General features: G+C 50.8%; 1 protein-coding gene across 1 annotated transcript; it reads right to left on the bottom strand.

Moving 5' to 3' along the window:
• Window positions 1–2359: 2359 nt before the first annotated feature.
• LOC142260608 (formimidoyltransferase-cyclodeaminase-like) lies at window positions 2360–12851 on the bottom strand. The gene is made up of 3 exons (XM_075332003.1): window positions 12747–12851; window positions 10624–10807; window positions 2360–2667 (listed from the first exon to the last, which is right to left on the bottom strand). Exons 1-3 carry the CDS (start codon window positions 12798–12800, stop codon window positions 2600–2602), a joined length of 306 nt encoding a protein of 101 aa, XP_075188118.1. The 5' UTR covers window positions 12801–12851; the 3' UTR covers window positions 2360–2599.
• Window positions 12852–13829: the final 978 nt, after the last annotated feature.

Here is a 13829-nt window from a genome sequence, read left to right on the forward strand (position 1 = left end):
AGGGCAGACAGTGTTGGCGCTATGTGGAGGGAGACGACCGTCCACAATCCGCCCTGGAGGTGCACTCGCTGGGGCTGGACACGGTACCTAACACTTATTCACATGCAGCCTGTATTATTTTTCTAAGGAGTTTAGATAAGAAAAGATCCAGTATTGAAAACCTTATAAATAATGATACTTTTGTATAAGAAAGTGAAACACTCCCTTTAACTGCAGGAGAGCAGCACTAGGGGTTCTCCACATTTGAGGACACGTTTTTAATTTTATTTTTTGTGTACTTACATTTAGGACTAAAAATCATTTTTGCAATTGGAGTACATAATAAATCTGCATGATTTCTCTTTTTACCCGGAACCTTAAACTTTGTTGTGGTTTGTGGTCATAAATCATTAAAATATAAGCAAAGAAGTAAAATCCATAAAGTGGACATATATTAGAAAAAAAATCATACATAAAAAATCACCAGATTTCAATATCAAAGGGAAGTCTTCCTAAAGTCTATGATGCCTAATGCAGACACAATGGAGCAAATATAGAAAGGCAAAATTGCATGAAATTAGGTTTTTCAGTGCTACGCGCAGAAAATCGCAGAAAATTAAAAAAATAAATCTCAAGGAATTTACCTTTCAAATTGTTCAATATATAGTATGATGTAAAACAAAAACTGTGCCCAGCCTTCATCCAATAACATAACCTTTGCATTGCTGGCTTAAAAATGAGTTAATAGCAATGTGTGACGCCGCAGGAGCGACGAACAACCAGCGGCATGCACCACCAACAATATTATGAAAACAAGCGATGTGTCAACGATCAACGATTTTTGACGTTTTTGCGATCGTTGATTGTTGCTCCTTGGTGTCACACGCTGCGATGTCGCTATCGGCGCCGGCTGTGCGTCACTAAAGACATGACCGCGACGATATATCGGTAGCGATGTCGCAGCATGTAAAGCACCCTTAATGCTGTATTCACACATCCGTTATCCCTCGGACAGTGCACTGACCCGTAGCGTTTTATTGATCCATATACGTCGGTATAAGCTGACCATCAATAACGCGGCTTTTACTTTCTCGTGCAGAGTGAATTTTTAAAAGACTTACCCAAGGCGAATACGGCCCAGGATGGAGCAGAAAATGGACTAACATTTTATTCTGCCTTACAAGCGGAGGATGGCCATTGGGCTGGGGATTATGGCGGCCCACTGTTCTTGATGCCAGGTGAGACTTGTCAGTGATACATGACCACCATCACTACATCTGACTCCCGTCTACTTTACTTGCTGTAAATCTGTGATACTCTTTAGGTCTGCTGATTGTATGCCACGTGACACAGACGCCCCTCCCTGACGCTACCAAGAAGGAGATGGTGCGGTACCTGCGATCTGTGCAGCTGCCTGATGGCGGATGGGGCCTGTGAGTATATGACTGACTGCACATACATAAGAGTGTGTGGACGTGCTGCGCACATTCAAGTCTTTGTACTCAGGATATGGCTGTGTAGCACCCAGGGATATGGGGTACTTGGTTCCGGGCGATGTCTCTCTTGGGGGATGTCACTGTGGTGGCTGTTGCCCGCTTCCGTGCCCTTTTTGTAATGGGGATATATTTACAAGGGATTAAATTAGTGTTCACACGTGACCCCACTTGCGGTGTTGTGGCTATATGGATGGAGCCGCCGCTGCAGAATGTCACTACTGGGGCTGGTGTTATTTGCAGCTTGGATAGTAGACCCTCCGCAAGCAGGATCGGGCCCCAGAGGATGGGTGATGTGATAGGTGTTAGAAAAAGGGAGTCCACACTAAGGTTTAGTGCAACTGGTTTTTGTCCTTTGACAATACAGACAATCTGTGGTGGCCCTTGACAAAGGACACGAAACGCACGTCGGGCCTAGACCGTGGACATTTTTTGATTGCGGCATTCTGTGCCTTGTATGTACTGATGCACCCTGCATATTATATTAGTGTTACTTTTACCTTTGATCCTTTGAGATATTGACTTATATATGGGTCTGATAGATCCTCGCAGGAACTCATGGTTGATATTTTATATATGGTAGCATTCTGATTTTTGAACATAGCCAGAGTGGGGGTATATCCGATAACGTTACCCGCTTGGGATGTATATTGTGTCCCACTCTGACTGTTTTCAATTCATATACTGATGTCCCGATACCCACCCCTGTGGAGTTTTCCATCTCTTCTTGTAATTGTCTCCCATGCCCCACTGTGACCCAAAGTTTGTGTCACAGATTTGGTGTATACCATTTTTTTAATAGTTTGTATTTTGTACATCCTTAATAAAATTGTGTTTGACAATATTTACTCTTTCATGTGTTTTTGGACACAGTTTTTTGGTTTCACTCACGGCAGGTTGGTAATAACTGGTTGCCCGAGGCCGGCTGGTTTCGCCTCCCTTCGTTCCAGTGCCAGTTTGGTGATTTGGTACCTTCTTCCCCTGCACCTGTCTCTGGTAAATGGGTCCCCGTGGCGTAGAGGAACTGGGGGGTTCCCGTTCGGTGGTTTGTCCATTTCTGTCCGCCTGACGGTAGCATGAACCCTGTGGGGATGTAGTCTCTGGTCCTGTCTCCGGCTCTCCCTTTGCTACTGAGTCTTTGGATTCATTGCATCATTTGTCCAACTCTTGAACCAACATTCCGCAGGAATAACACCTAATGATTGCAGAAACCACAGAAAAACACTTGGGATGGTGCATAACCTCAGTAAAATTCTTTTATTTTATTCATTTCCAAATATAAAAAATCCATTTACAAAAATGCACATATGTATATAACTGGGTCCAATTCCTAATCACACTGGACTAGCTCCAATACCGCGCTAATAGGTTGCAGACAGCTGCATAGACTAATAATGGCTTATAGTAAGCCTCCACTAAAATCCTGATATATTTCCTTTATATCCGGTAATCTCTCCCTTATAACGGGCTCCCTGTGAGTGCATCACCCAGAGCCTGCAGCAGCGCTATGCGTCTGGGGATTCCAGGCAAGATCCGGTCACTCTGAATAACAATAATAGTAATAAAGTGGAGCGCAGCTGAAACTAACCTGTATGGAGTTACTGGCGGTTGTGCCGTCCTTGGTCCCTGAGTCTTTGGATTCGTAGGGTTAGCCAGGTCCTTCATGGTCCCCTCGCTGTGCAGGTGTTAACAGGCCAGCTTCGAGCTCTTTCCTGTCCTAGGGTCCTGTACCCCGTCAGTGCGTAGTTCCTGGGAGTACTCCACCGTACTCCATCGGCAACCACCTCTTCTGGGTACCAGGTCACCGTTAATCCGCGTCAGACCGTCACTTCACTTCCACCTTCACACACCACAGTGACCCGACTACAAACTCTCTCTGAGTGCACTGTCTCACTGCAGTTTCTCTTCTGACTACTGTCTTCCTGTCTGCTCTGTCCTCAGTCTGCCCCTCCCACCTGGTCAACTAGTGGACTGGCGTGGCTCCACCTATAGGCGGCCATCCGTTGACAAATAACACTCAGATCAAAAATACAGACTTCTGGATGAGCTCTGTGTGTATGATTGCACGTGTAATACCCTATAGCGGGCTTTACACACTACGATATCGTTAATGAATTATCGTCGGGGTCACAGTGTTTGTGACGCTCATCCGGCGTCATTAACGAGATCGTAGCGTGTAACACTTATGTGCGACCTAAAACGATCGCAAAAGCGGCAAAAATCGTTTGCTGCGGAGAGGTCGTCCTAAAACAAAAAATCATTTACCTCTCATTAGCGATGTTGGTCCTCGTTCCTGCGGCAGCACACATCGCTGTGTGTGACACCGCAGGAGCGAGGAACATCTCCTTACCTGCCTCCACCAGCAATGCAGAAGGAAGGAGGTGGGCAGGATGTTTACGTCCCGCTCATCTCCGCCCCTCCGCTTCTATTGGATGCCTGCCGTGTGATGTCTCTGTGACGCCGCACGACTCGCTCCCTTAGGAAGGAGGCGGGTCGCCAGCCAGAGCGATGTCGCAGGGCAGGTAAGTACGTATGACGGGGTTAAGCGAGGTTGTGCGCGACGGGCAGCGATTTGCCCGTGTCGCACAACCGACGGGGGCGGGTACAATCGCTTGCGATCTCGCTAGCGAGATCGCAGTATGTAAAGCCCGCTTATAGGTTTATCTCGTTGGAGTATGAGAGCACAAGCCAAAGGTCAGTTGATAAGTATGAAATGTATTTTTTCTGTTGACTTTGTAGTTACAATGAATTTATTAACCCCTGAAAGGGAACCTGTCACCAGATTTGTCCCCTATAAGCTGCGGCCACCACCACTGAGCTCTTATATACAGCATTCCAGAATACTGTATATAAGAGCCCAGGCCACTCTGTAAAATGTAAAAAAGACCTTTATTATAATCACCTGCGGGGAGATTGGGTCCAATGGGAGTCACTGGTCTCGGGTCCAGTGCTTCCTCTATCCTGTGCAGTCGTCGTCCTTCTTCCTAGCTCCATGTGGATGACACCGATGGATGTCGTTCGTAGAACGTAAAAAACACTTTTATAGTACTCACCTGCAGGGCAGTTCGGTCCAGTAGGTGTCGCTGCTCTCCGATCCAGCTCCTACTCTTTGCAGTGATCTCCGTCCTCCTTCTACCCAGCCCAGTATGGATGACGCATCTACGTCATCCACACAGGCCAACACTGCAGTTCAGCGCAGGCACCCTTTGATCTGCCCTACTGAGGGCAGATCACAGTACTGGAAAGCGCAGGAGCGAGAAAAGGTTACAGACCGCCCGTGCATGCGCACTACAATACTTTGATCTGCTTTGCGCAGGGCAAATCAAAGTGCGCATGCGCAGGACCACAATGCGAGGGACGAGTTAATATTTTGACTAACATCATTGACTTAACCATATGACTGAAAAGTGGGAGAAAAAAACCCTCAATGTAGTGAAATGGCGGGTGGAAAAAAAGCCATTACTTTTTGGGCTTTTCTTTTTACTGCATTCAGTGTGCAGTATAAACCTACAGCATGATTCTTCCGAGTTGTTTTTATTTTTGTTTGTTTGGATCAAAAGAAAAATCATAATTTGTTTTAAATATTCATATATTTGGTTTGCGTTGCTATCCTCTAACACCCATAACTTTATTTCTTCATCGTTCCTTATGGGAGACCCAAACCATGGGGTGTATAGCTTATGCCTCCGGAGGACACACAAAGTACTACACTAAAAAGTGTAGCTCCTCCCTCCGAGCCTATACACCCCCTGGATGACAGAATCCAACCAGTTTAATGCTTTGTGTGCAGGAGGTCACACACACACATGCATCCTCTTTTGATTTTTGATTTTTATTTAAAGATTTGGAAGAAAAGCGGGTCCACCGGACTCCCGGCATGTCCCTTCTCACCCCACTGTGTCGGCGGTGCTGTTAAGGTTGACCTTAAGGCTGGAGCCTTCCATGCCGCGCTCCTTCACCATCCCTACGGGCTCTGGCTTGAAGTGGGAGCCTTCACGGTTCTCACTGCTCTGCAGGAGACCGGTCTCCATCCACAGCCCTTTTCAGGCCCCTGCTGGACGGAGCGCTCACCCCCCCCAGGGACCTGGCCCTGCGTCTCAAAAGCTAAGTATTGAGACGGTATTCAGGGGTCCCTTCTGCATTTTATTGTGGGGAGAGTGTGTTATTTGGGCAATGCTGCTTCATAAGTCCCTTTACTGTGATTTCCGGCCGGTTCTCTGTTTTTTTCCTGAGAACCGCGCCGAGGGTGCCTGATCGTCGGCCGCATGGATAAATTTAGGCCCCGGCTGCGGCCTAGTTTCGTTTCTCTGCCCCTGCATGTCAGTCATGCAGGGGGGCAGTGCAGCGCCGCCCACCGGCCGTTCAGCACAGGGGAGGACACTCCTCTCTGAGGAGATGATTCCCTCCCCTGTATTTCTCCTTAGCCCTCCGGTTCCCGCTCTTGGATTAACCCCCACCCCCCCTCCTCACTCCAGCACCATTTTCTCAGCGTTTTTACACTGGTCGGCGCTGGCTGCTGCAGCACTGCAGAAGGAGTGAATTATCTGTCTTGGGATCCAAGCTGGGAATCCGGAGGGCACACAAAACGGTCTGGTAAGCCACAACCTCTGGTTGTGGACTTTTTATGCACTCTCTGGTGGCTTTCTGAAGGAGTGAATTCTCTACTACAGAACATCCTCCTCAGCAGCATGTCTCACACCAGGAGCAAGGCTGCAAGGCTGCACTCTATATGCATTGCATGTAAGCTCATACTGCCCGAACTGAGCACAGACCCACACTGTGATGCCTGCTCTAATGTGGTGGTGCCTCAGCCTGGAGTCTCCCCAGGGGTCCCTCCGGCTGCTCCAGCCCCGGTGGCTGAACCCCCGGCTTGGGTAACATCTTTTTCTAAGGCTATTTCCCAGTCCTTTGCCGACTCCATGGGACAGTTGTCCCGGACGCTGCTGAGCATGCATCAGCCCCCTTCTCAGGGTGCCTCTGCTGCTCCGACTCGCTCTACAGAGCTCACAGAGTCTGTTTCCTCTGATCCCAGACCCCGTCCTCCTAAACGGAGACGCAGGGACTCTTCTCCTTCCTCGTCCCACGGCTCTGATTCACTGGCCGAATGGCAAGGCGAGGAGGATGCCCTTACTGTGGGCTCAGACGCTACGTCTATGTACCCCATTGATACCGAAGGTGATGCAGATGTTAGCGATTTGATTGCGTCCATTAACTCCGTACTGGACCTTAATCCACCAGTGTCTGATGAACAAGCTTCTTTGGTAGAAAAAACACCAGTTTACCTCACCTAAGAGAGCAAGGAGTACGTTTTTTAACCACTCCAGTTTTCAGGCCACTGTGACCAAACCCAGGGCCTGTCCTGACAAACGCTTTCCTAAGCGTACTTCTGATGACCGTTTTCCTTTTCCACCAGAGGTGGGTCAAGGAATGGGCTCAGTCACCAAAGGTAGATCCTCCGGTGTCTAGAATCTCAGCCCGGACAGTTGTGTCTGTGGCGGATGGCACCTCTCTTAAGGACTCCACTGACCGCCAGGTTGACCTTCTGGCCAAATCTGTATATGAAGCGGCAGGGGCCTCTTTCTCCCCGTCTTTTGCAGCAGTGTGGGCCCTTCAGGCCATCTCTGCTTCCCTGGCGGAGATGCACTCCCTTACCAGGGACTCTATGCCCGAAATGGTGGCCTTAACTTCCCAAGCCTCGGCTTTTTCGTCCTATGCCATGTCTGCCATTTTGGAGGCGTCTCACCGCACAGCGGTAGCCTCAGCTAATTCCCTCGCGATCCACAGGATCTTGTGGCTTCGTGAGTGGAAAGCAGACGCTGCTTCCAAGAAGTTTCTAGCCGGGCTCCCTTTTTCTGGGACCCTGGGAAAGAGGGGGGGGGGGGGGGGGAGAGAGAAAGAGAGGGGGGGAGAGAGAAAGAGAGGGGGGGAGAGAGAAAGAGAGGGGGGGGGGGGGAAAGAGAGGGGGGGGGGGAAAGAGAGGGGGGGGGGAAAGAGAGGGGGGGGGGGGGTAAAGAGAGGGGGGGGGGTAAAGAGAGGGGGGGGGGGAAAGAGAGGGGGGGGGGGAAAGAGAGGGGGGGGGGAAAGAGAGGGGGGGGGGGGGGGAAGAGAGGGGGGGGGGGGGGAAGAGGGGGGGGGAAAGAGAGGGGGGGGGGAAAGAGAGGGGGGGGGGGAAAGAGAGGGGGGGGGGAAAGAGAGGGGGGGGGAAAGAGAGGGGGGGGGAAAGAGAGGGGGGGGGGAAAGAGAGGGGGGGGGAAAGAGAGGGGGGGGGAAAGAGGGGGGGGGGAAAGAGAGGGGGGGGGAAGAGAGGGGGGGGGAAAGAGAGGGGGGGGGGAAAGAGAGGGGGGGGGAAAGAGAGGGGGGGGGGAAAGAGAGGGGGGGGGAAAGAGAGGGGGGGGGAAAGAGAGGGGGGGGGGAAAGAGAGGGGGGGGGAAAGAGAGGGGGGGGGGAAAGAGAGGGGGGGGGGAAAGAGAGGGGGGGGGAAAGAGAGGGGGGGGGGAAAGAGAGGGGGGGGGAAAGAGAGGGGGGGGGAAAGAGAGGGGGGGGGAAAGAGAGGGGGGGGAAAGAGAGGGGGGGGGAAAGAGAGGGGGGGGGGAAGAGAGGGGGGGGGGAAGAGAGGGGGGGGGGGAAGAGAGGGGGGGGGGGGAAGAGAGGGGGGGGGGAAAGAGAGGGGGGGGGGGAAAGGAGAGGGGGGGGGGGAAAGAGAGGGGGGGGGAAAGAGAGGGGGGGGGGAAAGAGAGGGGGGGGGGAAAGAGAGGGGGGGGGGAAAGAGAGGGGGGGGGAAAGAGAGGGGGGGGGGAAAGAGAGGGGGGGGGGAAAGAGAGGGGGGGGGGAAAGAGAGGGGGGGGGGAAAGAGAGGGGGGGGGAAAGAGAGGGGGGGGGGAAAGAGAGGGGGGGGGGAAAGAGAGGGGGGGGGGAAAGAGAGGGGGGGGGGAAAGAGAGGGGGGGGGGAAAGAGAGGGGGGGGGGAAAGAGAGGGGGGGGGAAAGAGAGGGGGGGGGAAAGAGAGGGGGGGGGAAAGAGAGGGGGGGGGAAAGAGAGGGGGGGGGGAAAGAGGAGGGGGGGGGGAAAGAGAGGGGGGGGGGAAAGAGAGGGGGGGGGGAAAGAGGGGGGGGGGGGAAAGAGGGGGGGGGGAAGAGAGGGGGGGGGGGAAGAGAGGGGGGGGGGAAGAGAGGGGGGGGGAAAGAGAGGGGGGGGGAAAGAGAGGGGGGGGGAAAGAGAGGGGGGGGGAAAGAGAGGGGGGGGGAAAGAGAGGGGGGGGGGAAAGAGAGGGGGGGGGAAAGAGAGGGGGGGGGAAAGAGAGGGGGGGGGAAAGAGAGGGGGGGGGGAAAGAGAGGGGGGGGGAAAGTGAGGGGGGGGAAAGAGAGGGGGGGGGAAAGAGAGGGGGGGGGAAAGAGAGGGGGGGGGAAGAGAGGGGGGGGAAGAGAGGGGGGGGGAAAGAGTGGGGGGGGAAAGAGAGGGGGGGGGGAAGAGAGGGGGGGGGGAAAGAGAGGGGGGGGGAAAGAGAGGGGGGGGGGAAAGAGAGGGGGGGGGAAAGAGAGGGGGGGGGAAAGAGAGGGGGGGGGAAAGAGAGGGGGGGGGAAAGAGAGGGGGGGGGGAAGAGAGGGGGGGGGAAAGAGAGGGGGGGGGAAAGAGAGGGGGGGGGAAGAGAGGGGGGGGAAAGAGAGGGGGGGGAAAGAGAGGGGGGGGGAAAGAGAGGGGGGGGGAAAGAGTGGGGGGGAGAGAGGGGGGGAGAGAGGGGGGGGAAGAGAGGGGGGGGAAGAGAGGGGGGGGAAGAGGGGGGGGGGGAAAGAGAGGGGGGGGGGGAAGAGAGGGGGGGGGAAGAGGGGGGGGGAAAGAGAGGGGGGGGGAAAGAGAGGGGGGGGGAAGAGAGGGGGGGGGAAAGAGGGGGGGGGGGGGGAAGAGGGGGGGGGGGGAAGAGAGGGGGGGAAAGAGAGGGGGGGGAAAGAGAGGGGGGGGAAGAGAGGGGGGGGAAGAGAGGGGGGGGAAGAGAGGGGGGGGAAGAGGGGGGGGGAAGAGAGGGGGGGAAGAGAGGGGGGGGAAAGAGGGGGGGGAAGAGAGGGGGGGGAAAGTGAGGGGGGGGAAAGAGGGGGGGAAAGGGGGGGGAAGGGGGGGAAAGGGGGGGAAGGGGGGGGAAAGGGGGGGGGAAGGGGGGGGAAAGGGGGGGGAAGGTAAGGGGGGTAAGGCAAGGGGGGGGGAAAGGTTGGGGGGAAGGAAGGGGGGGGGATGGAATGGGGGGGAGGAAGGGGGGGGATGGAAGGGGGGGGAGGAAAGGGGGGGGAAGAAGGGGGGGGGAAAGGAAAGGGGGGGGGGAAAGGAAAGGGGGGGGGGAAAGGAAAGGGGGGGGGAAGGAAAGGGGGGGGGAAGGAAGGGGGGGGGGGACAGAGGGGGGTGGGGGGACAGAGGGGGGTGGGGGGACAGAGGGGGGTGGGGGACAGAGGGGGGTGGGAAGGCGGGGGGGGAAAGAGGGGGGGTGGGAAAGAGGGGGGTGGGAAAGAGGGGGGGGGGGAAAGAGGAGGGAGGGGGGAAGAGGGGGGGTAGGTAGATCTGACTAACCCAATTACAGACGCAGAGACTGTCAGTGGAAGCAGTGAATATGTACGAAGGTTAATGAGCGTGCCTGGAAGTATTGTTCTAACTCGCAAGAGACTCAGTAAGTATTATGGTCCTGCTCTAATCCCCCCAGCCCTTTCCAAGACCATTTTAAAGCACATTGTTCGGGTCCACATAGACTTTTATGGGGATCGGCATCCGGGTAGATGTTCATGTTCACAGCCGATTCTGAACCAGGTTTTTGTTTTAATTTTTTAACTCCTGTTGGACCCCACCAAACACGATTCATCTGCGAGGGGGGACACAAATTATACATATCTTATTTTTTAAAAGAGAACATTGTGGGCCCCACTACATTGTGGGCCTATTATACAGTGTGGAGGGTCGTGTGGCAGCTATTATAATTATACTCTATGGAGGGCTGTGTGGAGGTCATAGTTAGGCATCATACTGTGTTGGGGGGTGGGGGTTCATTATAATTTGCCCGGTGGGTATTTTCCTGCTGTATGGCAAGCTGCGCATAGATGGATATACTGTTTAAACTTGACAGGTTCCCTTTGTGCTGTAGAAATAAAAGGTTAACAAGAGAAGGAAACATCTACCTTTGTGTTTGCTCATATCAATCATTCCAAAAGCAACTTGTGCCGCGTTCAGAGCCCCTTCAACGACTGCCTCTGGTGAACCCACAAAGGTGAACACTGTTCTGTTGGTGGATAATCCAGGGTCCACATCCAACAGGCGACATCCATCAGTCTGAAAAATAGCTGCTGCCAGCGCATCAATAATCTGGGAAACAGGGATATAATAAGAGCGGATTAGATCACCGCAAACAAATAAGAACAAAATTATCATTTTATTAATTTATACATAACCACTCAGGTTTCTACCAGCAGGAACATTATTAGTACAAGCTGTGAAATTCTTGCCCGACGGAACGCAAGCAACTCAGACGTGAGCAGTCTTCTATTTTAAGGCCGTGTTCACATGCTTTTTTTATGCAGCAGGTTTGATTATGCAAATTAGGAGCTGCTCTAAAGTAGCAGCAAAAGCTATGAGATTTCAGCCTGCACACAATTATTTTTTCGTCTATGACTGAATTAGCATTCCCCCCCACCTCTTTTTTTTGTTTGTTTCCATCTCAACTTTGTTTTCTGTGGATGGAATAAAAAAAAACAAAAACAACACACACCACACCCACCAAGTGTGTAAAAATAGCTTTGGGTCACGTGCACACATTGACTTTTGTTAATTCAGTATTTGTATCCAAAATCATGAGTGGTAATAAAAGCAGCAGTGGTGCCCGTGTTTCTATTATACTTTTCCTCTGATTGTTCCACTCCTGGTTTTGGCTACAAATACCGAGGTAAAAAACCTCACCAAATACTCATCGTGTGCACGTGGTCTAAGAGGCCGGTGACCGCTGTATACAGGAACATGCACACATTGAGTATCTGGAGAGTTTTTACCTCAGTATTTGTAGCTAAAAGCTGGGGTGGGTGATGAATACAGGAGTGGTGCCCGTTTTTCTATATACTTTTCCTCTGATTGTAGCCAAAACCAGGAGTGGAACAAACACTGATGTTAAAATCTCACCAAATACTTAACGTGTGCACATGGCCTTAGGCCTTGTCCGCCCCTTTTTTTTTTTGGTCTGCAGGAGGTCCCTACTGTCTTGGCAGTAAAGAAGCTGCTAACACTATGGCTATGTTCACACTAGAAAAATGATTTTTCTTAAGAGTGCACCTGTGTTAAAACGTTTTCGGTGCGTTTTTGGTGCATTTTTACCGCTGGTTGCTCCCTGCGTTATTGTGCCAATTATATATGGCAAATAACGCAGTTAGCTGCAGAAAAGAAGTGACATGCTCATTCTTTTTCTTAAGAAAATTTACTGAAAGAATTTTCTTAAGAAAAAAACGCAGTGTGCGCACAGCTAATTTTTTTTGCCATAGGTTTTGCTGGGGAATGTCTGCAGAAAGGTTACAAGAATTTCTCAAGAAATTTCTGCAGCAAAAACGGACCAAAAACGCAGGTAAAAAACGCAGTGTGTGAACATAGCCGGTTTTCCTGCATATTATATGTGACGTTTGTCTGCAGCATGTTCAATAAAATTTAGGATTTAGTCACCAAAACCGTTGGGGGGGTTGCATTTCACCAATGCATTCCACAGTGGGGAAAAAAAAAAAAGCTGAATGAAGGGTTATACTGCAAATTAATATATATATATTATATATTCAGTCTCAAGGGGTAGAGGGGGAAAAAACAAAGAAAAAAAAAAAATTGTATAAAACATTTTTCTGTCCACTTTATAAAAGGGCATGACGTCTAGTGAAACAAGAAAAGAAAGCCCTAATCAGACCGAGAAAACAATCACAGCGTGCTGCAGGTCCAATGTAATCCTGTTTCACTCACACCCATTCAAGTCTAGGAAACATGGCACTGCACTCACGTTACACCGGTGTAATGCGAGTGCAGGGCGAGAATGGCAATAGCCGCCAACGGAGGAGATAGAGATAAATCCCTCCCAACCCTCCGCAGCGCCGGTCCTCCCCCTGCAGCTGTGGTCTGATCGGATGACAGTCGCATGACACTCGGCTCCCGCTGTGCTGCGAGCATGTGCGGAGTGTGATACGAGGACTCACACTAATCCCCGTGTGGCCTCAGCCTAACCGTTCACATATCACAGCACATGCCTTCATAAACATTGCTGCAGCGCTAACACAATTACCTCTTTGTTTCTTCCTTCTGAGAAATTCGGGACACATTCCACAAGTTTGGACATCTTCTCACTAGCAGTCACCTGCCCCTTCACTGAAAGCTCGCTGTCCGTCTGTCTGTGAAGCTATTTGGTTTCTTGCTTGTTGTCCTACTTGCAGGAGTTACAAATTAACTAATCAGCTGGAGCCATGTGATGAGAAAGAAAACTTTACACTCAGAGGTCTGTGCCATTTCTTACTAAATACTTTATAATCGATAAAATGGAATACAGATGATTATGCCAATAAATCTATTTTTGCATCATTTAAGTTTTTGCCAAAATTCAACTTTCTTAAGTATGGTAATTTCGTAAGTTAACCTGTTCACCCCCAGACTCTTTTCACATTCCTGACTAGACCAAATGTTACAATTCTAACCAACGTCACTTTATGAGGTTTTAACATTGGAACACTTCAATATTTCTGAGACTGTTTTTTTTTGTGCCACAGTGTACTTCATATTAGTGGTAAATTTTGGTCGATATGATTTGCATTTCTATCTCAAAATAACAAATCTTACAAAAAAGGGAAATATTTTTCAATTTTTGAACTCTGAATTTTTATGCCCTTAAACCAGATAGTTGTATCGCACAAAATCATTAACAATTAACATTTGTCTCATGTCTACTTTACACAAGCACCATTTTTTAAAACTTTTTTTTTTTTGTTAAAAAGGGTTAAAAGTTTTGTTAGAAGGGTTAAACGTTTATAAGTAATTTCTAATTTTTCCAACCAAAATGTAAAAAAAAAATGTAGGGACCACATCACATTCGTAGTGACTTTGAGGGACCTATGTGACAGAAAATACCCAAAAACTGACACCATTTTAAAAACTCCACCCCTCAAAGTGCTCAAAACCACTTTCAAGAAGATTATTAATGTGACGCCCCTGGACTATCAGGTCATCACAGGGTATTGCACAATCTACCCTCCCGTGCAATATCCACCTCCTTCTTGGTTATGGGTCCTCAACTACATGGTGTTGCCTACATCAGTTAAAATTAAATCATAGGTACACTTTGCACCACACCCACCAAGCAAACCAGTGGACGGCC

The sequence above is a fragment of the Anomaloglossus baeobatrachus genome, unplaced genomic scaffold (assembly GCF_048569485.1).
Source record: "Anomaloglossus baeobatrachus isolate aAnoBae1 unplaced genomic scaffold, aAnoBae1.hap1 Scaffold_139, whole genome shotgun sequence".
Classification (NCBI taxonomy): domain Eukaryota; kingdom Metazoa; phylum Chordata; class Amphibia; order Anura; family Aromobatidae; genus Anomaloglossus; species Anomaloglossus baeobatrachus.